This window comes from Eupeodes corollae, chromosome 2 (genome assembly GCF_945859685.1).
Source record: "Eupeodes corollae chromosome 2, idEupCoro1.1, whole genome shotgun sequence".
NCBI lineage: Eukaryota > Metazoa > Arthropoda > Insecta > Diptera > Syrphidae > Eupeodes > Eupeodes corollae.
In genome coordinates, this window is record NC_079148.1 from 99,448,081 (window position 1) to 99,470,704 (window position 22,624).

At 30.2% G+C, this 22,624-nt stretch overlaps 2 protein-coding genes across 5 annotated transcripts in view; one reads left to right on the forward strand and one right to left on the reverse strand.

Annotated features, from left to right (window-relative positions):
- Positions 1-22,624, forward strand: part of LOC129948348 (peptidoglycan-recognition protein SB1) — a 154,034-nt gene that overhangs the window by 99,471 nt on the left and 31,939 nt on the right. The window lies entirely within an intron of this gene.
- LOC129948340 (uncharacterized) lies at positions 1,571-20,871 on the reverse strand. Of its 4 annotated transcripts, none has more exons than XM_056059299.1 (7): positions 20,732-20,871; positions 13,057-13,411; positions 12,883-12,986; positions 12,695-12,812; positions 2,855-3,041; positions 2,652-2,779; positions 1,571-2,215 (listed from the first exon to the last, which is right to left on the reverse strand). In XM_056059299.1, the coding sequence occupies exons 2-7, from the start codon at positions 13,345-13,347 to the stop codon at positions 1,598-1,600; spliced, it is 1,446 nt and encodes a 481-aa protein (XP_055915274.1). In that variant the 5' UTR covers positions 13,348-13,411; positions 20,732-20,871; the 3' UTR covers positions 1,571-1,597. The 4 variants fall into 4 exon arrangements, with proteins under 4 accessions (XP_055915274.1, XP_055915279.1, XP_055915276.1 ...); XM_056059304.1 differs by lacking the exon at positions 20,732-20,871 and adding an exon at positions 20,349-20,725; XM_056059301.1 differs by lacking the exon at positions 20,732-20,871 and adding an exon at positions 20,287-20,725.

Below are 22,624 nucleotides of genomic sequence, written 5' to 3' on the forward strand. Positions count from 1 at the left end.
ATCGATTTTTTTTTTGAACCAAGGAAGCTAAGTATATATTTTTTTTTTGTTGAGTGAGTTTTGTGTTTTTTTCTACCTTTACTTGTTATTTGTGGTTTGGCTATAAAGACCCAATGTTTAACCCAATAGACTTTCGGTCGATTTCTTTGTCTCCCGAGATTGCGGGACCCGCAACCTTTGTTCTTTTGTTCTTCTGGAACTTTCCCAAGGTGACCTTTCTTTGTGTCTTTTGTGCACAACCAATTGTTCTCTGTCTTTGTTTTGTTCTTTGTATCATTTTAATTTGTACAAATATTTTTTGGAAAAAATTCTGGGTTTTATCCCTATATTTATAAAGGTTTCCCAGATATAAAATAAAATATCTTAACCTTTCTAGGTGAAAAAAATTATTCTTGAATTTTATTTTAATTGGGAAGTAAATTTTCGCTTTTTTTTCATTATTTATTTAGATTGGTGATGGTAAGTACCATAATACTTCCTGGCGCCCATTCTTTATTATTGTTTTTCTACGCCCCTGTGTAGTACCTTTTATTAATTTTATAATTAATTTCGATTTTATTAATCGAGTTTGATTCATAAAATCTATTTTTTTTTTTCCAAACCCACCCCCAAACAGAGCTACTGATTCACAGCACTGTTTTTGCTGTCGGTGATAAAATTAATAAACCAACCTTTTTGGAATTTAACATTTGTTGATTGTTTTCAATAAGTAGGTATCCACTTGTGCAAGCCGGCTACCTACCCATTGTTGTTTTATAAATCATTTCGTTTTCGTACGTTAGCCACAGCAACGCGTGGCTGGGTCAGCTAGTATAATATACATTTTAATTCAAGCCGCTAGCGTTTTTAGTTCGTAACCTATTTTGGGTTGACTAAAATATTCACTTTAAAATTAATATTGCAAAAAAAGACCCGCTCAATTTTGTTGATAGTTCTTTCTGCATCTTTCAGTTTTATTATCAATATCTGTACTTATTCTTTTATTTAGATTTTGTGGACCTTAAACTGTTTTAATTCAAATCGGACCTATGGGAAGTTAAAAAATACAAAAAATTCAACTTTATAAGATTTCCCACCCCCTAATAAAAATCCTACTTCCATTATTGAGATCTTTAGCTAAAATTTGATCAAAAGTCATCTTTTTCATGTTCAAAGGTTTATTTACAAATTTTACATAAAGCTGTCATTCAATCTCTTTAAGTGAGGCTTTAAAGCTACATTTCTAACCAGTACAAACTGAATACTGAAACTAGATTCCCGCCATGTATCCACTCTTTTATCTCTTATATAAATTGTCATTTACTCACATTTGATGCTCAGCTATACTCCCTAAGTTAAGTATTAAGTTCATAAAATTTCACTGAAAATCAACCTAAAAGTAGGTCCATTTTTCATTTCAGTGCGCTGTTTAAGTTTGACCAGATTTTGTTAGATCCTTTTCCATGTGCCCCACACTATTCTCTTTTTTAAAAATAAACGATCTTTTGATTTTAGATAATCCTTGAATTTTTTCACGCTGTCAACTCATAGTTAAAGAAATGAAAATACAAAAAACAACGTCCAATTTTTCTAAACAAATATTTCTAATAATTTTTCTTTATTGAAAACTATGCCACATAGGAATTTTTTCGTTTCTCTTGTATTCCACACTCTGCCAATGTTCTAAGCCTGAACCAGACACTGTGGGGCCGATTATCACAGTTCCTAGGAACATTTTCTTTCCTAACTTATTTTTCGTTGCTAGTGTGGTCTTTATGAGAATATTATTAAGATCTTCTGGTAATTTCACTGGGATTGTCACTGTTGAAACATTCAAATCCCATTTAGTTGAAAGTGATGGAAAAAAGAACTCCGACTTCCAAGAATCCAAATAAATATTATGCTCAAAAACTGTCGTTTTTATGTACACACTTCCCGCTGAACTTTCTAGCTCATCTTTGACCTTATTGGAGCATCGCATTTTTGATGTTGATACTTTTAGTAGAAGACCCTTCTCCGGTTTCGGATTGGATTTTCCCATTTTCCTCCTTACCTCGGATAGACCAGGCCATGAGGAGATCTTAGTGCTATTGGAGGTTTTCACTGGTGGATTGGGTTTTTGGTCAACAGTGGTGCCATCTGTTGGAGTTGTCGGAGCTGCATCTTTTATTTCATCTTTAATTAAATCTTGCAGCTCAAGAATTATTTCGACAACCCCCTTTGGTGACTGTGTCAGCTGAAATAAAAATAAAAACAATTAAATAAAGATAATTTTAATTTTTTCATGATTATGGTCGTTAACTATTAACTTTATGATATTTTAATGACTTAATTTTTATGTTATATGATTGTAATGTTTATGAGCACATGTTAAATTACATCCGCCACCCACCAACGACACACTGACGATGGATGCTTTGGGTGAATTACATCAAGACTAATTACATTCAAATGAAGTTTTCCTCTTAAGTGGTTGCATAAAAGTGCAATTAATAAAAATAAAACATGAGATAATTTTTCCAATTGTAGTGCAATGTAGAAGCAACAATTAACAAAAATATTTCACTTTATGTATAGTTTTTGATTGTGATACATTGAAACAAATTATGCATAATGAGCTGATGATATTATATGAAATAGGTAGGTTTGACATTCAGGAAGAAAAGTCTTACACTATTAGAGTCTTTTAATACTGTTGTTGTAATATCCTTTATTGGCAGCCAAAGTTCATCAGTACAAAATTGTCCTGTCCTTGTGTTTCTTTTAAAAACTTTTGGTTCTAAATAACAAGTCACAGATCCTAAAAGACACACAGAATTAAATAATTTATAAACAAAATTACAATATGTTTGAAAATAATTTATTTATACTTTACCAATATTTCTTTTAGCTTCACTACTTGTAAGCTGTACAGTTTCTTGTTGTTTTGAATTAGTAACTTTAGAATTTTTAGCAAAAGCATCATCATCTTTTGGTTTGGCACTTGAATCAACAACTTTTTGAACAAGCGAAGAGCTTCGTTCTCTCAGAGATCGGTAGGTTTTATTAAATCTATTAAGACTCTGTAAACAAAAATATATAATTAGTTTAAAGTTATAATAAGTTTAAAGCCAGTTTTGTTTATCAAAAAATAGAAATACAAAATATGTTAAAAGTGTACCTAAATACGTCATCTCTCAATTTAATGTATTAACTTTAAACTTTTAAACCGTAGAAAGTATGTTTTACAATTAAATAGTTTCTTTCTTTTAAATCAGCCTTAAAGCTTAATTTTTATTTATTATTCCAAAATTAAAGTTAAAACATGAAAACATTTAAAAATCTTTAAAACAGCTAACCACAAAAACAAGATTGAATTTACTCCATTAATATACGATTAGTTTTTAGATTGTTTATTAAAACCATATTATCTTACAGTGCTACTTTAAATACCTTACTTAAAACTTCTACCCCTTTAAAATTATCGTTTGATGGCTTTAAAGAAATGCTAAAGACGTATAAATTAAACTCACCTAATTTTGAAACAGCAGCTGTTAACGTTTTACTTAATTTCATAATAATAGTACTACTAGTATTTAATATGATACTGCATTTTTGCAGGTGGATGAATATTTAAATGATAACTTATAATTATAATAATAATAATCAAACATCACACAAAATTGATTTTGGATCTTTAAATAATCTATTACGAAATTTACAAAATGATCCTTCTCTTGTATTTGATTTGTTTTCTAAGGTTTAATATATTTTAGGCATTAAATACAGAAAAAGTTTGTAGACTGCATAAATTGAAACCTTGGATGTCTGATAATTTATTAGGAAGAATATGTTGCACTCTAAATGTTTCTGGTCGTTCATAAATTCTAAGCGAAAATCTCTTGGAATCCCAAATTCTATAAATAGCGATGAATCCACGGATGTTCATAAAACTCTGGAGCTTTTTGCCCAGTTTTTTGAATCGGTGTATTCTAATTTCAATCCAAACTTTCCTCAACCTCCTCGGAACAGCCCTAAGGTTGATATTGGATTTATACATTTGGAATACTCTGATGTTTTAAGAGCATTTAACTCCCTTAAGCCAAATTCCAAAATCCAGGTGTTGATGGCATCCCTGCCATAATATTAAAAAGATGTTCCAAGTCTCTTTGTGCACCGTTGCTTACAATTTTTGAACTCTCTTTGTCATCTGGGATATTTTTACATGACTGGAAATCTTCTTTCCTAATCCCCATCTTTAAAGCAGGTTCTAAAAATAATATTAAAAATTATAGGGAGATTTGCAAGTTATCCGCAATTCCGAAGCTTTTTGAAAGTTTAGTCAAAAACAAACTTGATTTTCTTGTGAAAGAACATATAAATATTTTTTCAGGTAGGTTAACTATAACAAACTTGACATGTTTCTCATCGTTTGTTGTTGATGCTATCGAAATTAGAGGTCAAGTTGATGCTATATATACTGATTTCAGCAAAGCTTTTGATTCACAGCATTTTGCTTCTTAAACTAGATGCTTTTGGAATCCATTAAGCCTTACTCAAATGGATTTCTTCATTTCTAACTGGCAGGATTCAAAAAGTAAAGATTCAGGAATGTACTTCAAGATCAATCAAGTGTACGTCTGGTGTTCCTCAGGGTAGTCACCTTGGCCCATTGTTATTTATAATATTCATTGATGGTATTGTCAACTATGTCAACGTTAGCAAATGTCTTATATATGCTGATGATGTTAAATTATTTTCAAAAGTACTCTCGTATATATGCTCCAACGAGGCCATTGAGGGAAAGATATCTTCTTTTTGAGTCCAGACATAGAACGAACTACGGAAGTAATGAACCAATTTCAAGGTCAATTAGAGAGTTCAATAAAATTTATGATTATGTTGACTTATATCTCTCCAGAGAAAAATTTAAGAATGTAATATACTATTTATTCTTAAGATATTAAGTATTTGTTATTTATTGTTAAGTACATTTATAATATTAATTTTTTAACCGAAAAGTAATATGTGAAGCTTTAAAGCTCGTAGATGAAATAATAAATAAATAAATGTAGAAAACAACCAAATAATCTTTGCCTGCAGAAAAAATATTCGGAGTTATCAAATAAAGTTGCTGCTCAGGTATCCTTGTATAAAGAAATTTTAAATAGCTTAAATCAATCTCAAAAGGAGTGAGGCATCTTTGACGAAATTTTTTCAAGGAATATTTCTTTTCATTCACCCATTATTATTAACTATTTGCACCAAGAAATTCAGTCTTCTTAAGATATGTCTAACATATTTAACAATTCCTTCACAGGGGTTGCCCTCTGTTTTTCCAACAATTTTTTTAAAAGTATCTTTAGGCCAATATCTCTCCTTCCTGTTTCTAAACTATTTGAAGAAGTGATGAAAGTTTGAATTGTTTCGTATTTGGATAAAGTTAACTTTTTTAGTAGAAATCAGTTTGGATTCAGATCAAGTAGATCAACGGAAGACGCACTTCTTCAATTTTGCAGCCAGATCTATACTTGTCTTAACAGTAGAAAATTCACAGCTGCTATCTATATTGATATTACCAAGGCATTTGATACTGTGGATCATGATCTGTTACTAATTAAACTTGAAAAAACTTGGGTTTAGAGGATTCATTATCAAATGGTTTTGTTCATATCTTAAGGGTAGAAGACAAAGAGTTAAAATAAGAGATTCGTTCAGTAAAACTTTAGATATAGCTATTGGCGTTCCTCAAGGCTCGGTAATATATATAAATTTTATCTTCTACCTCGAGTTGAAGGGTTCTATAACAGGTTTCGTTGATGTTATTGCTGTTGTTCATGTTCGAATAATTCCATTGTTGACTTAAATTACGATTTAGAGGTTCTTGGGCATTGGTTCGATATGCATAAGGTTGTCATAAGTGATAAAACTAAGCTAATGTTCTTTGATGAATCCTATTTTTCTCTTTCCTCCCCTAAATGAATATTCTATAGCTCGGATTGTAAAAAGTTTGGAGTTAGCAAAAATGTATGCACTTTATCCAATAGTGACTTGAGTTTTAATTTGAGTCTTAACTGCTCCTCTAAATGCTTTACAATTAAACATGTATCTGCGTATAAGTAGCTTGGTTTATTGATTGATAATAAATTGAATTGGTTTGTTCATACTTCAAAATTGAAAAAGTATCTTTTTCCTATGACTTTTATTATGTACCATCTTAGAAAATTCGTTTGAGAAAACTCCTTAAAACAGTTTATTATAGCTTGGTTCAATCGATGTTGTAATATGGGCTTGTTTGTTGGGGATTTTCGTTTACTATAATATGCAACCTTTCAGAAAAAACACCGTGAGCATAGTTTTGAACTTTTTTTAAGATCAAAGATTCTTCCGTGTAAGCACCTTTATTTTTATAAAGTCTTAACATTTTTCTTCTTTAGAAGTGGTAACCTTCTTAATCAGAACTTACCTTCTTACAGGCTTCGGAGTCAGGAAAGTTTAATTGTTCAAGTATCACCTCACAAAAGTCGTTACTTTCAAAACTTTTGCTAGAAATGTTATATTACTTATTAAAAAATAATTCAATTGTTGAATAGAAATATATTAACTTATTTCCCTGAATTTTTCCCCACTCCTTCTATGGGAGCGGTTCGAAAAACTGTATTTTAAAATACACTATAGTCAGAATTCTGTATGATCATAATATTCTGTAATTCAAAATACTGTACATTTTAAATACTGTATTTCACAATGCTGTATTTGAAAATACTATTTGCACAAAATACTGTAACTCAAAACGTGGAAGTTTTGAAAGATCAATTAGTTCGGTGCAAATGTTTATGCATTTTTTGATTATGAAAAGAACAAGTCATGTCAATTAAAGTAGAAAATAAAAAAATAAAATAAGAAGAAGATACCATTTATTATGGTTTTGTTTTATTAATGCTAAGACTTATAAATTGGGTTGGGGTCAAAATACTATATGAATCATAATACTGTTTCTTAAAATACTGTATTTCAAAATACTGTACGTACAAAATGCTGCATGATCAAAATGCTGTATCTCTGTATCGTGCTCCAATCGTGCTAAAACTCTGTCCTTCTTGAAATCATGATGGAGCAAGCACATTTATTTCGTATGAATTCGGTGTTTTAGACAAAAAATATAACTTGTGCAAAAATTACATTTCAAAAATTTAATGGGAGTTTGCTTTACAATTTACCGAACGGCAAAAATGCTTTTACTTTATGCCCATATGCACAAAGTTTATTTTAAACATAGGCAGATTTTCTTATCAAGTAAAATTTTAAAAATTAAGACTATGGAACTTATAACACATCAAAAATTATACTGATTTCAGTAATAACTTTAAACTACGGTCAATGAGGTTTTTAGCAAATTGTACATTTAGAAAAAAATGATCTTATTCAAAAACAGTTTCACGAAATAAGTAAAGTATGTGCTATTAAAAACTAATATGCCGCTCTAATATTTTAAGAACGTACAAAGATAATCTCCAATCCCCAATGTATCAAACGAAAAACCACTTAAAAATCACTAAAATAACAGCATAGGTTTGGAGTCTTCAATAAGAATATCAAGTTTTTAGGACATCAACACTGACTGACACTGACTGACTGTCTACACTAAAATTCTTGGAACTGTTTTCAGAAAAAAAAATTACATTTATTTTACAGATTTTTGAACAGTTTTTTAGGAATGAGAAAGGGCTAAGTGAAATATTTCGAGTTATGAGTTATCTACGTTTGAAGTTTTCGGCTTTTAACTTTTTTTCTGAGAATGATGGAAGTTTAGAAAAGAGTAATAAAATAGAAGTTTAGGTATAGCAAATTCATTACAAAGTGTTGTTTTGGGTAAAATAATATACCTAGCACCTTTATGCATACAAATTTTGTTTTATTTTATTTTTTTTTTATGAAGGGGTAAGTGAAGTGTTATTTTTTTATTTTTTTTTTAACATTATTATCGGGGGGCCCGCTATGGTGTTCCTGTAGTAAAAATTTTATCTGGTCAGTTAAATTTTAATTTTTTTTAGCTAAAAGTTTTTTATTTTATTTTCTCTTGGGAAGAAGTCTTGAATATTTGAATCTGTTCGTGCATTCTTACTTTCTTTTTCTTGGGTCTCAAAAACAGCTTAATAGCTCAATATGTGTTGTGTGGCATTGTTTCCAGCATCACATGTGCAACAGTTGTCACTCCTTGGATGCCTTACCGACAGAATGAGCTTTGTTTCGAAAATGTGTCTATAAAAAGATTCTTTAACAAGAAACTCTTCATATTTTTTTTTGAGGCATTTATTTATATAAATTCGGTACATTTTTGAGGTATTCAGTAACGGTGAACGATATCGTTTGAAAGGGTTCTTGTTATTCAAGTAATGCGATTTCTCGAATATAAATTTGGTTATATGGTCGGTAATAAATTTTATACTATGATGGGACCAATTTAAATTACCTTAACTTATTTTTGATAATCTCAATTTTCTTTCCGCCAACCTTGTAAACAGAACAAATAGCACCCTCCCTTGCAAATTTTTTCACTTTTTCTGTTTAAAATAACTAAATAATAGTAAGTAAAATTTCGTTGTAGATTACTGTGGAAAAACGCCCTTTACTTCATCCATAAAATAAACAGACCTAAATGCAGAAATATAGCTGTCTCAATTTGATACCGCAGTTTGCACTCTTCATCGGAAATATCGCCATTTTATTTTTTATTTTTTGTTTCTCCGTCTATCCCTAATTGAAATTTCATTATGAAATGAAACTAAACTTTCCAAGAGTAAGTCGTGGAGTGCAAACTGCGGTAAGTTTCTTGGGAAAAATATTTGTTAAATGAATTACATTATATGTTAAATTGACAGTTTTTTATACAAAATAAAAATCTAAAAAAAACATTACTCAAAGTTGGTAAAAATTGAATATCGATTCAAGTATCTTTTCAAAAACTTGAATTTTGACTTCAAGCTTATTTTATCTTATAAGAAATATTGTTTTCAACATTCTGAAAAATGTTGACAAAAATCGAATTGACAATGTTTTTTTAGTCTTCGACTAACTTCTCTCTGAGACGGTTGTAGATTGATCTCCAAAATGTCTAAGATTTGTGCTAATTGCAATCTTGCTATAAAAAGATCTAAAAGTTCCGAATCAGTCGAGTGCGGGTTTTTCTGCGGTAGTCATTTCCACAAAAATTGTATTGATCTATCCGATGACATTCATAAATCATTAATCAATCGTAATTTATTCTGGAAATGCAATTCTTGTGTGAATATAAACCTCTCAACCTTCATCAATAATTTTCACGATCTTTCTCTGAGTGTAAGAGAGATTAAAAATGATCTAAGTGCTCTTAAACTAGTGTTCTCAAATAATTCACCACCTCGTAAAACAGCAAAAAAAAATCCTAAATCTGCGGAAAGAGGCAATGACTCAAGTTCTTTAACCAATTATAATATTGAACTAAATACAAAAAATATTAAACCTTCCCCCCTTAATATACCTGAAGAGTCTGAAATAGCTCAAAGTGCTACAAAATCATCTGCTTCAACATCCGAACATAATTCCATCATATCAGAACAATATGGTGCATTCAAAAATACTACTGAATGGACCGAAGTTCAATCTAAAAAAAAAATTCTAACTCAACTAATACTAAAAAAATAATTGGTACTGATTCTTCGGCTACTCTCTGTGCTCTCGCTGACTATACGTGGATTCACTTATCAAAATTTAGTAGAGACACTAAGCCTGAAGATATAATAAATCACATTTCTCAGAAAACTAATATTTCACCAAACCATTTCAAATGTTATGCTTTGGTTAAAAAAGACACTGATACATCAAAACTAAAATTCATTACATTTAAACTAAGTATCCCAGCCTCAAAATATTCAATCATAATGGATTCGTGTATATGGCCGTGCTTTGTTCAAATAAAGAAATTCGTATCGCGGGAAAGCAGGAACAGCAATAAGAATAAAGAATTGTCTCTTCAAACATCTTCATCTCTAAATATTTCAACGTCACAGACACCTCCACCACCACCACCGCTACCAACCTTACCACCTTAGTCATTACCATTACCAACTCCACCAACAACCCAACAACAATTACAACAACCAGCGCTCAATTGACAATCAACATCATCGTTTTCAAGTTGGTGAAAATTGATTTTCGACTCAAATATCTTTTCAAAACTTTGAGATATTGGCTTTAATTTACTTTTATCTTTCAAAAAATATTGTTGTAAACATTCAGTCAAAATTTGAAAAAATCGAATTGTAATACAATTAAAAACCGAAAAAAAAAATTAACATATGTAAGTTAGTAGAAAATGATTTTCGACTCGAATATCTTTTCAAAAATTTTAGATAATAGCTTCTAGCTAATTTTCACTTATAAGAAATATTGTTTTCAACATTAGGACAAATTTTGAGAAAAATCGAATTGACAGTTTTAGTACAAAAAAATAAAAACCTAAAGAATAAATGTAAAAAAGTTGGTAAAAATTGATTTTCGACTCAAATATCTTTTCAAAAATTGTAGATATTGGCTTTAAACTACTTTAATCTTTCAAAAAATATTGTTGTTAACATTCAGTAAAATTTTGAAAAAAATCTAATTGACAGTTTTCTTACAAAAAATTAAATACCGAAAACAAAATTTAACAAAAGTTGGTAAAAATTGATTTTCGACACAAATATCTTTTCAAAAATTTGAAATATTGACTTCAAACCAATTTTTTTTATAGGAAATATTGTTTTCAACATTCGATAAAATTTCGAAAAAATCGAATTGACAGTTTTTTTTTACAAAAAATAAAACTCTAAAAAAACAATACTAAAACTTGGTAAAAATTTACTTTCGACTCAAATTGCTATTCAAAAAAAAATATTGGCTTCAAACTTATTTTATTTTAAAGAAAACATTGTTTTCGATATTCAGTAATTCAGTATTCAGTCCGTTTTTTCATAAAAAATAAAATCTACAAAAAATAGTACGCAAATTTGGTAAAAATTGATACGAGTACATATTGAAGGGATGAGAAGTTATCAGTGTGGGTGGCATCCCAGCCGCTTTTTTCAATTTTGAATTATAAAATTCCCTTAATTACTCCTCTTGTCTTTCCAAGTCCATTTAATGGAACCGCCAAATTGACAGGTTTTGTTTGGTTCACAAAGATGCACTAATGTTACTGATTTTTCCTTCATTATAACGTTTTTTTTTTTAAATATGTATATTTCTTTCCTTGCGCTCATAGGAGAGATGCACTACGTTGTCGACATTTATTTAACATTTTCAATTTTGTTCTTACTTTTGTTGAGCGATTTTTCTACTGTAAAGTGTACATCTCTCACCTCTTCAGAATTGATCAAGTGGTAATTATTATAAGCTCAAAGCTAATTATGTTTATTTTGTACAATTTGGAGAAACGAGCTATGACATTGGTAAGGTTTTTAGTTTAGTTTTAAAGTATATATTTTTTAAATATTATATCTGATCCTAACATTATAAGTTATTTTAGTGTTTAATGATGATTAGTAGCGGATGGTGTGAACAGTACCATGCGTCCTTCAACTATATAGATTTTTTTAATTGCATAGAGGCGATAAGTGAGCAGTTAACACCTTTTTGTAAAAAAAAAATATACACTCAAAATTCTTTCTAGGCTCATAAAAGTGTAAAGGGATTTTATCACTTTTATGCCATACAAAGGCTCACTTCGAAACTAATGGGACTAGAAAAGAGCCAATACGACATAAATTTAAGTTGTGGCTTGACGCCTTTTACCTGCTGAAAAAGATAAAAAAATTCAAAAATGTCACTTAATCCCTTCTCATTCTCAACGCTTCATTTGTAAGCTGAGCCTTTCGAAAAATTTCAATTTGAAAAAGTTTATTAAGATCGAATTTTCACAAAAATCTTTAAGAAAAAACGACATTTTTGTTCAGGTCTTTAGGTTGTAACAGACAAATATGCCAGACTCACTCATTTCGTTGTTTACTTGCGACTTATTGGAACTATATGGCAAGTTTTGCATTCGTAAAAAAATTTAACTCGAGATTTTCATCAAACATGACAAAACATTATAAACAAGAAGTCGATTCCATTCTTAAGAAAACAAATGGCGTTAAAATTTTTAAAAACAAACTTTTTTTACAGGTTCATTTTTAAATCTTAAAATATAGGGAATATTTTTAAACAGACTCTTTGGATACATGAGCAAGGTCATACCTAGTCTTTATTTCTATCACATAAACTGGACTGTTCATGTTATAAGGTCAGAAGTCAAAATGTGTAGTGTATACTTGTATTTATTATTGTGAAGCATTTTCAAACCTTACATCTATCAAATGTTTTATAAAAACCCCCAATTCGTTTTTAAGAAAACAAAAACAAACAAAGAGTTCAACACAATTAAGCACAAGTGATGTCAGCACAATACCCGTTCGCTTTATCTAAACACTATAGCCAAATCATTTATCAATAAAAATATACAATTAATCCAATGAGCTTTGTATGAAGTTTATGTCACATGAAATAAGCTGAAATTGCGCTTTTGAATGGACAATCTTTCTAGAAGAAAGAATGCTTCAAAATGTAAATTGATCTTGTGAAACTTTGTACGTTACCGCACTTAATTTCTTTTAAAGTATATTTAAAAATAAACAAAATTAAAAATTCGAATACATATTTAAAAAAAATACAAACTCACCGCTGGTGGAAGTTCCAAAAGAGCATACACAGTAAATACAACAAAATGTCCAGCAAATAGTTCTTCGGGTAAAAACTCTGATACTCTTCTACCTTTCATGTAACTTTTTATCGATGGTCTAAAGTACAAAATTTATACACACAAAATTAATTAGTACTTAGACCTTTTAGCAATAAGTCGCTACTTACTTTTTATCGGGTGCCAATGGAAATTTAAAATTCTCGTTAAATTTTGGCCATGAATTAGTTTGAATACTGCTATCGTACCTCTTCGTCCCAGGAAACAATTTCACCTTAAGTTAAAAGTTAAAAATAGTATAATCTTTTATTCTAGACATTTTTATTAACCCGCTTACTTTTTACCTTAATATTATATCCTTGCACTATTTTAAATCCAAACACAGTTGGTAGATGGCGCGCCGAAATTAACAACACATTAAGTTCCGGCACCATTACACTACCATCGCCACCACCACGTACACCTTCGGCAGCGGCTCCATCCGGTAATGATTGTGGCGTTGATTCGATGAAAATTTGAAACCCTATTTCCGGTTCCAAACTCACCGAATGTCTCTGTTTAGCACCATTATTCGATGATGACGAAGAATTTTGACCCGGTATGAGTGATCGTAGTTTATTAAAAGAGAATGACATTGCTCAGTCTTCGAGAATAAGTACGAGCTATCATTTGATATGATTTATTATATTAGAAGACACACTGGAAATATTTTTGTTTAATGTTATAAAAGCAAGAACGAACGTAAATAAGAACTTTCGTAATAAATATATGTACATATAAAAAAGTAACAATTTTGCGGTTTTAAATCAAAGAAAAACTGCATTTGTATGCAAGACTTAAACTAGGCCTCGAATATATAGCTTCGATAAAAAAAATTAAATAAATATAAACAGCTGAGCATGAGCAACAACAGTCTCTAACCCATCACCACGACCGCCACAAGGTATCGAATTAACTATCTGAATAAGAAACTTTAATAAAGCCCACACCCCACATGCATTTTCTGCCACAAAAGCAAAATAGACAATCGTATCGGTATTTGTTCAATTAACATTACTTAAGACTCCAGTGTGACCAGAGTAGTTAATTAACTAAACTGAAATCTCGTGTGCTTTTCTTTTTTTTAAGGACTATAAATACACTGAGTTACAAAAAAAGTGGCGAAGTCATACTTTATGATGTGTTGGTATTATGTTGATAATATACCACTTTATTTTTGCAGAGATATTAGGTGCCTCAAAGCCTTCGAAATCGTCACCAAATAGCGGTTGAAGTGTCTCACAGACTTTAATCAGTGAGAGGGATCACTTTGAATGCTTAAACGGTGAGGCGGCGTTTAATTGAAAGTGATCTGGTCGTATAATAAGACTTACGACACAGCACGAGCGAATGGATTTTGCTCGCCTTTACCAAGATTGAATCGAGGTCCAGATTTTGTCCACGCTCACCAGATGGATGTAAAAGCGTAAAAGAGTGTGGTGAAGATCAGGTGGGAGATACAATTCGTTGCCTAGCGGAAACATTTCTGGCGCGGGGGGGGGCTACGTGATGGCCAAGAATTTTCGTGCACGGAATTACTAGGCTCTGCATGGTAGAATGATCGCTGAACTCCAATTATTACATCACCAACAATTTGGTTGTTCCATTCGTACTATTTACTAGCACGATTTTCTTTCTTTTCGTAGGGGTCATGACTCCACCCCAGGTGAAAATTAGTTTGTATTTTTGTAGGAATTCCTATCAATTAAAAACTAAACGTATTGAGTCAATGGATATGACCCCTATTATATTTTGAATTATTTACTTTTTATAAGGAAAACAAAATTTATATTTTACTTTCTAAGGAATGTTGCAAAAAGTACAACTTTTAACTGAGGGCTCGACCAAGAACATAATATGAATCTGACATTCAGCCCTTTTCCAAGAACTTTATACAAATCCATCAAATTTTGACAAATGGATGATCAAGGGGGGGGTCATATGAGCCATAAAGCTTTTGCAGTTAAGTTGTGTAAGTAAAGATTTGTTAGATTAACGGCATTCACCGAAAAATGGTTTGCTGTCAAAAACTTTTAAAATTTTGTAACTTTAGTAATGCTTTAAATTATTTTCATAAAATTTGTTTCCAAGAAAAAGAGTAAAGGTTAAGGTTTTTAAAAAGAAACCTTGAATAAGAGATCTTCAATTTTATATTAAGTTCCCTTTAAATTCCTGAAAATAGCCACCAATTCCATCTTATTTTTTTATGCACATAAATAGTAAACATTGAAGTGATTTTTACTTGCGACACATAGGAACTATGTATATGGCAAGTATTGCAATCGTAAAAAATTTCGAATCAAACATGACATTACGATGTTAGAAAAGTCAAAAAAAGGGGGTCCCCCATTCTATCCGTCTGTCTGTCCTGGCATTTAAAATGCAATTATTTCCTAAAATTCAAGAACCACACATGTTTCTCTTTACAATTTTAAAGTTTTGTTGATTCCTTTAAGATAAATCATCAGCACCAATCAACGAGTAAGCAGGCTGGTAGCGATAGTTATAATAGACTCCCGAAAATTGAGTCCGAAAAAACTACGTCAAAAAAAAAAGAAAAATCTTGATGTCAGATTCTTTCTCATTTTCTGGGTTTTTGAATTTTTAAAGCATTTTTCGCATTAATGCAAACGGCAACAAAAAAGCGTATATTTTTTTGGAACTAAGCAAAGTTTCAAAGCAATTTTGTACAATTCTGCATAAAAGCAATAAAAACCCTCTAAACTATTGTGTTTTGCTTTTAAATATAGCATATTTTTAAAAACTGTTAGAATCTTGGAATGCTTTCATATGAAGAAAGTCTACTAAATCAAATAGTTAGACTAAATAGTTAGACTAAAATAATTTAATAACTATAGTTGTCACTTTAGCCCTTGAAGTGTGTACATTTAAGGCTGATATGCACATTATGTCATTTAAATTTTATTAGCCTTCTTTAAAGAACATTTTTAAGCGGTGAGTAAAAACTCGTCTATATGTTAAGTGCGTGTAGAAAAGTGACAGTTCGTGAAAATTAACAAAGCAAATGCGCTTAAACGGACCTATTAAGTAGGAATTCCCAACTGTTGACTTGATAATTTCATCCACTGTTCTTGTAAGAATAATTTTACAGATATCATACCTACTAAGAAAATTGCTTAAACTTAAAGTAACCATTCCGTAATTTTAACTTTAGCAAATTGTTAAGAGATAGTAAGATGTTAAGATCGTTTAAAATTAGGTAAATTATCTTTAAAGCTTAGTAAATTGATAAAGATTTCGCTAAGATTGTACTAAAACGTTTGCCCTAATATTTTACAGGTAAAACCAATCAATTTATTTTTAAAATAAAGTTGGAAAATCATCGACTTTAATCAAACAGTTTAGAAATATGAAAGCTGAAAGCTAACATGTGACAGTAAATATATCATTTTCCAGTTATTATAAAGAAGTTTATCTGCAGATGTAAATCTTGACTACTTTGGCCACACTATGGCTTGAAAATTGTTTTTGTTGTTGTTTGTATATTGATCACATACAGGCACAAGTCCAAAAGTGACTCGGCCAACAGCCACTTGGCTCACGCGGTCATGGATAGATGTAGAATTATACGGGGTAGTTGTATTTAATTTTAAAAAAAGTACTCACTGACAATGGCAAGGGTAGGTATGCAGACATTTTTTAAAGTTCCCGCCCGGATGGTTTATGGAATTATAACTGTTCTTAATTTTACGCTCTTATTTAATAACGTGTGTTTTTTATTTAATTAAATAGAAAAAAACTATACATCAAAAGAAAACAGAAAAAATTTAGTGAATATCTGAAGAAGCATAAGAAAATATAAAAATATTAATAATAACAAAACTAATACGATCTGCATCGACAAATTAGGTTCTATTTTTGAAACTGCGTTTTGACATTTTCATAATTTTCATAACTTTTACCAAATGATACTATTATCGCTTAGACATGGGGCCCATTAAGGAACTAAAATTATTTGCTCCAAGTTGCAAACACATCAATATAAAACCGCGTAATAATAGGTGGAATACAAATTTTGACATATTCATTGATCATGGAAAACTGAAAATGCCATATTTTAACTCATGTACTACTATTGATAATATGTACGTTTAATATGTGAATAATTTTTGAATGTTGTCTAAATACTTAGATTTCTTTTTAAAATATATTTGAGCATTTAGCTGTGCGTAATGTTTAATCCCACTTTTCAGATGTTAATTATTACACTGGTTGACAAAATTAGATTTTTTTGTTGCACACACAAAAGAAGGATTTAAAGGATTAAGATGTCCTAAATTAAAATTTCGCCCTACCACATCAGAATTTTAAAACATACCCTTTTAAGTTACAACTCAAAATATCTCTTAAGAATAAATTGTATGATGATTTTGAAAAGTACAAATCTTTCTCTTTTAGATACAGCATTCTAGCTATTTGGCTTAGTTTCTGAAAATTCTTATTAGTTTTGAGTTTCAATTTTAATCTAAATGAAGTTACGTGAAAAACTTGAATTTGATACATTAATAGTTTTGTAAAATACGTTTTCGACTTAATTGTTAGTACTGATTTTGAATCCAAACTCTAATTTTAACTATTTGCACGAGTTTAAAAATATTCGTTTTCAACAATATTTTTATATTTTTTAATATATTTCAAAACAGATTCGATACAAGAACCAAACTAACTTTCTAACCGTTTTGCGTTTGTCAGTTGAAAACCCTTTTAGCATTAGATTTTTGTAAGATAGGTGAAATCTAACAACTTTTGAAGTTTTTTCCAATATTTTATTTATATTTGAATTGAATATTGAAGGAAAAGATTATAGTTTTGGAAAACCATCACGGATTTTGTTAAAAAAAGGTACTTCATAAATTTATATACACTCTAAAAGACTTTTAAACGTTTTAACTATAGTATTAAAAAGGGTTATCTTAATGACCTGACATGATACATTAATTTAAAAAAAATGCAATTTTAATGACAGAAAGAAAACCTTGTCGACCATCTTTAACTCTACTATTAGTTGTTTATAATAACAACAAAAAAAAATTATATAAGTTATTTCGTTAGAGAGTTCCCTTTTTCGACTGTCAGACTGAACCAATTATTGAAACAAATTTGTCAAATTAAAGAGAATTTTTATTGAACATAGATACGTAAAAAAAATAAAATAAATTGGGTGGCGCGACAGTCCGTTGAGAACCAAGGCCTAGTGACTTACAACTCTCAACCATTCCTGTGTGCGAGTAATGTTGTCAGGAATGGAGGGGACCTAGAGTTTATATGCCGACTCCGAACGGCTAATTTTGAGAAAGCACTTTTTCATGACAATAGTTACTGTTGGAGAATTTGTCAATTCCTCGCAAGAGGCAGTACCCGTGAAAAGACTTTAGATGGCATAGGCAGGGATCGAACTCAAGACCTCTTGCATGACAGTCCAACGCACTAACCATCATGCCACGGGTTCCAATAACATAGATACGTAGTTTATAATTTATTGAAAAATTTTTAGTACAAAAATATGAACTAATTAAACGGACAAACCATTTCATTGAATAAGTAAATTTTTTAAGTGGTCATAGAATAGCCTAAGCTATAAGCTTTGCCGCTCTTAAATCTCTCGTGTCTGTCTCTACAAACTCTCAAACAGTCCACGATTGTCGATCATCTCTGAATGAGATGACGGAACAGTTTAACATTCACCTCATTTGGGTGCCGGGCCACAGAGACATTCCGGGAAATTGTATAGCTGATGAGCTCGCCAAAAACGGAACACTTCTGCCTCATGTTAGACAAAAACATAACATAGGAACACCACTTGCTACATGCAAATATCTTCTCAAACAATATGCTCTAGAAACAACAAATGCTAGATGGTCACAGAGTACCACCTGCCTAGCAACCAAGCAAATATGGCCAAGTATTGAATTAAAACGGTCAAAAGGCTTGATATCACTGAGCAGACAAAGTATAAGCTCTACAACTGGAGTAATAACGGGACACTGCCTCATAGGAAGACATGCTCTGAGGCTAGGGGTCTACACAAATGACTTCTGTAGAAGCTGCATGAACGAGGAGGAAGAGGAAACGGTCCAACACCTTCTATGTACATGTCCAGCACTCTCCATTAGAAGGAATAACTTTCTCGGTAATCCCTTCTTCGATAACACCAGTGAACTGGCAACGATTGACACAAAACGTCTCTCTAACTTAAAAGTACGAAAAGGTTTGTTTAAGTTCATTACTCTCCCATGAGTAACCTCATAAGTTGTATCACAATGGACCCTTGAGGTCTACGTTCGTCAATGACATCTGGACAGCCACTCCAACCTAACCTAACCTAAGCTTTGAGCTTTGGGAAATTTGAGTTGGAAATCTGCTTTGGGTGGTTTTATTTTAGGGAAACCAGGATGAAAAACAAAATTTGTGATAATAAGAAAATATTATGTCTATGCTCAGTTTTATGTAGATAGTAATCTTCGTACACTAATACAATAAAAGAATGTAGGGAAGTACCAAGTCAATTTAATAATTAAGAATATTTTTTTGAAGAACGTAGAATCCAGTAGTTATGTTGGCACTCTCAACGTCAGAATGGGAAAATTGATTTTCCCAAAAGTCTTTGTATACCTACTATAGATTAATTTATAACTGAAAATTAAAAAAGGTTTTGTTAGCTTAATATAAGGCAAACCAAACTCCGACTAAGATTGAGACATTTCGTTGCGGGAGTTTCCGTACGGCAACACTAGTAATTACATAATCAATTATCACAGAAGGCATCTTCTTTTAATGTTTTAAGGTTTGGTAAAAGTGGGGACCACTCTTATTTAAAAAAAATATTGTTGACAACAACTTGTTCGTACTTTTTAGAAGAATTTAAACATATCAGCATAGAATTGTTTGAACTGTCTATAATAACCCAAAAATTATAAGCCAATTATATGGACATCTAAAAGTACGTAATACTTCATTTGCAAAGCTTGTAAGTAACTGAATTACGGTTCGGTAATATAAATAAGACACTTAAATCATGGTTTTAAATGTTCTTCATTTTTATATATGAATACGTGCATAAATCATCACAATATAATACAAATGTTTCTATTGAATAAAAACCTTTTCATCATTAAATTGCTTAACTAATGCAATAGTTTTTTTTCAATACCCAATTAATAGACACGGAGTGTGTTAGTTTATTAAAAAAATCAATAACCGGCAAATAATTTCAATTCCAAAACAATAAAACAAAGCACTTTTCTATATAACTGGCAACTTTTAAGTTGTATTCATACAATATATTTAAGACCACAACAACACTGCGGCAGAATTGATTTAATTTTCATGAATCATTAATGCACATAATGAATATAAAAAGGTGCTAATTTGTTGTTACTGTTTTTGTGTATATTTTTTTATTTTTTTATTTATTTCAAATGACAAACTTTAAGATATTATCTACCTACATACGTCTACTTCATTCTTTATCGATGAAATGTTTTTTAGATATTTTATTTAAAAACTCACTTAACTGCATTTGAAGGTAACAATAATTAAAAAATAAAAAAGTTGATAAAAAAAAACACACACACACATTTTCATTTGACGAGCGATTTTAAATCCATTACAGATGTTTTCATACAATTTTGTTTAAAAAACACTCATTTTGATTCAAATGAAAAACGAAGGTACACTTAGAATGTTCTATGAACGATTTGGGAGGGAATCACAAATAAAACTTTCTCGTTGATAAATGATCGTTTATGATAAGCACTTTTTCTTTTTACTAAAAATTCAATTAGAATACACAAATATTATATTCTTTAAGCGATGACAAGTTTGTTATTTCTAAGCTTCGTGACTAACAAATTAAAAGTCTTAGATAGATAAAGGTGTTGTTGGTAGTTACTTATGACCTAAAAACTATAGATACTCTCAGTAGGAAAGTGTATTCAAAGTTTCACAACTAAAACTCACGAGCTAACGTTGATGGAGGATAGCGAAATGGATCGAATAAAAAGCACAAGGGTTGTAGCTAGTTGTAGAAGTTTGAATAAATAAAAACAGAGAGAATTATTATGCGAACACGACGCGGAGTCGACCGGCGGAATGCTGATGAGAGCGCAGTTTAATCTGAAATTATCTTAAAAATGAGATTTTTTTCAGTCTATAAAAACCATTCAAATATTGTCAAATTAAATATCTTATCTCTGAGACAAGGTGAGGAGCTAGAAGTTGAGTGATAACAGTTATCATTATGCATGTGTGTATGAATTTGTGTACTTGTAATGACGTCAGCTAGACGGGTGAGCTAATGTTGAAAAAATTATGCTATAGATACTTCTTATTGTGTTTGTTTTGTTAAAGTTGGGTTTATTCTAACTGGAATAAAACGCTACAAAATTCACAAGACTATTTTTTAAAAATTATTATTATTGATTTACGTTTGTAAAAATAAAATAATTCTGAAAAAATTGTTAAATAGACAACACAAAGTTTCTAGAAAAAAAACATAACTTTGATATAAAGGTTATTTAAAAAAGGATTACATTTGTTTTTGTGGTAACTTTTTTTTTGAACTATTTTTGTTTTTTTAATCAAATACTTTTTTCTTACAACTCAAATTATGGTTAAAATAACTTTAAAAAGTCGAGTCTTTTAACACGTTAAACCAATTCAGTAATAGTTTGTACATATTTTTAACTTCCCATAGGAAGTTATTGTAATGGGTCCGATTTGTCAAGGTCCCTAGAGTAGAAATACAAGATTTTTAGAAAGACGTTTTTTTTTATTTTATCAAAATCTTAAAGTATCTAAAGGTAGATAACAATTCTTAAAAAAACTAGCGTAAATTTCAAAAACTAAAAAATATCTTACTGGCAATATGCGGGTGCTCTAAGTTAATCCAATCATATAAGTACTGCCTTTCGCCCTATGAACAATTTTAATACTAAATAACAAGAAAAACAAAGAAAATAAAAAAAAACTTGGTATCTTTATTATTATTTTTTATTTTGTATAAAACTTAAAACTAAATGAAAAAAAAACGAAACCCATTATAATACCTTAGCTACTTAAAACTAACCAAAACCAATAATACTAGTTAAAAATACTTAAAACTACTTAAAAACTAGAACATCTCGAGTAAGCTTTTTTTTGTGTGTTTTTGTTTTTATTTTTTTTATTTTTTTTTTGGTGCCATCCTGACTGTCCCTAGCCTAATCCTTAAACCTATAAAAGCCGGCCAAGACCAAACGCCCTAGACAACTTTAAATGACATTCTCAATTTAAAGCGAAGGTTTTTTTTATTGTCCAAAGCTCAACGACCAAAAGAGATATCGACTTTAAATTAATTTTGTTATGCAGATAATAATGCAGAAAGATGCAGAAAGGGCTCTCAAAAAAAATTGCGTGGGCGGTTTTTTTTACCATAGCAGTTTAAAAAAAGGTGAAAGTTTTATCTAACCCTAAATATCTCATGAACCAAAAACGCTAGAAACTTAAAATAGATTTTATATTGTAACGTGATACTAAATAAATATATATTTTTTGAAAAAAAAAAAACATTTAATTAACGTTTTTTTATACATAAATAAAAAAAAATGACCAAAAATATGTCACCTCGAAAATTCTACGAATAAAAATGATTTCATCCCAAAACAATTTTGAGTAACGGAAGAAACCGTTTTCAACATCTGTTAAAATTTTGAGACAGATCAAATAGACAGTATTTTTTTATAAAAAAAAAACTTAAAAACATTACTCAAAGTTGGTAAAAATTGAATTTTGACTCAAATATCTTTTCAAAAAATTTGAAATTAATATTCTGTCAAATTTTGAGAAAAATCGAATTGAAATTTTTTTTACAAA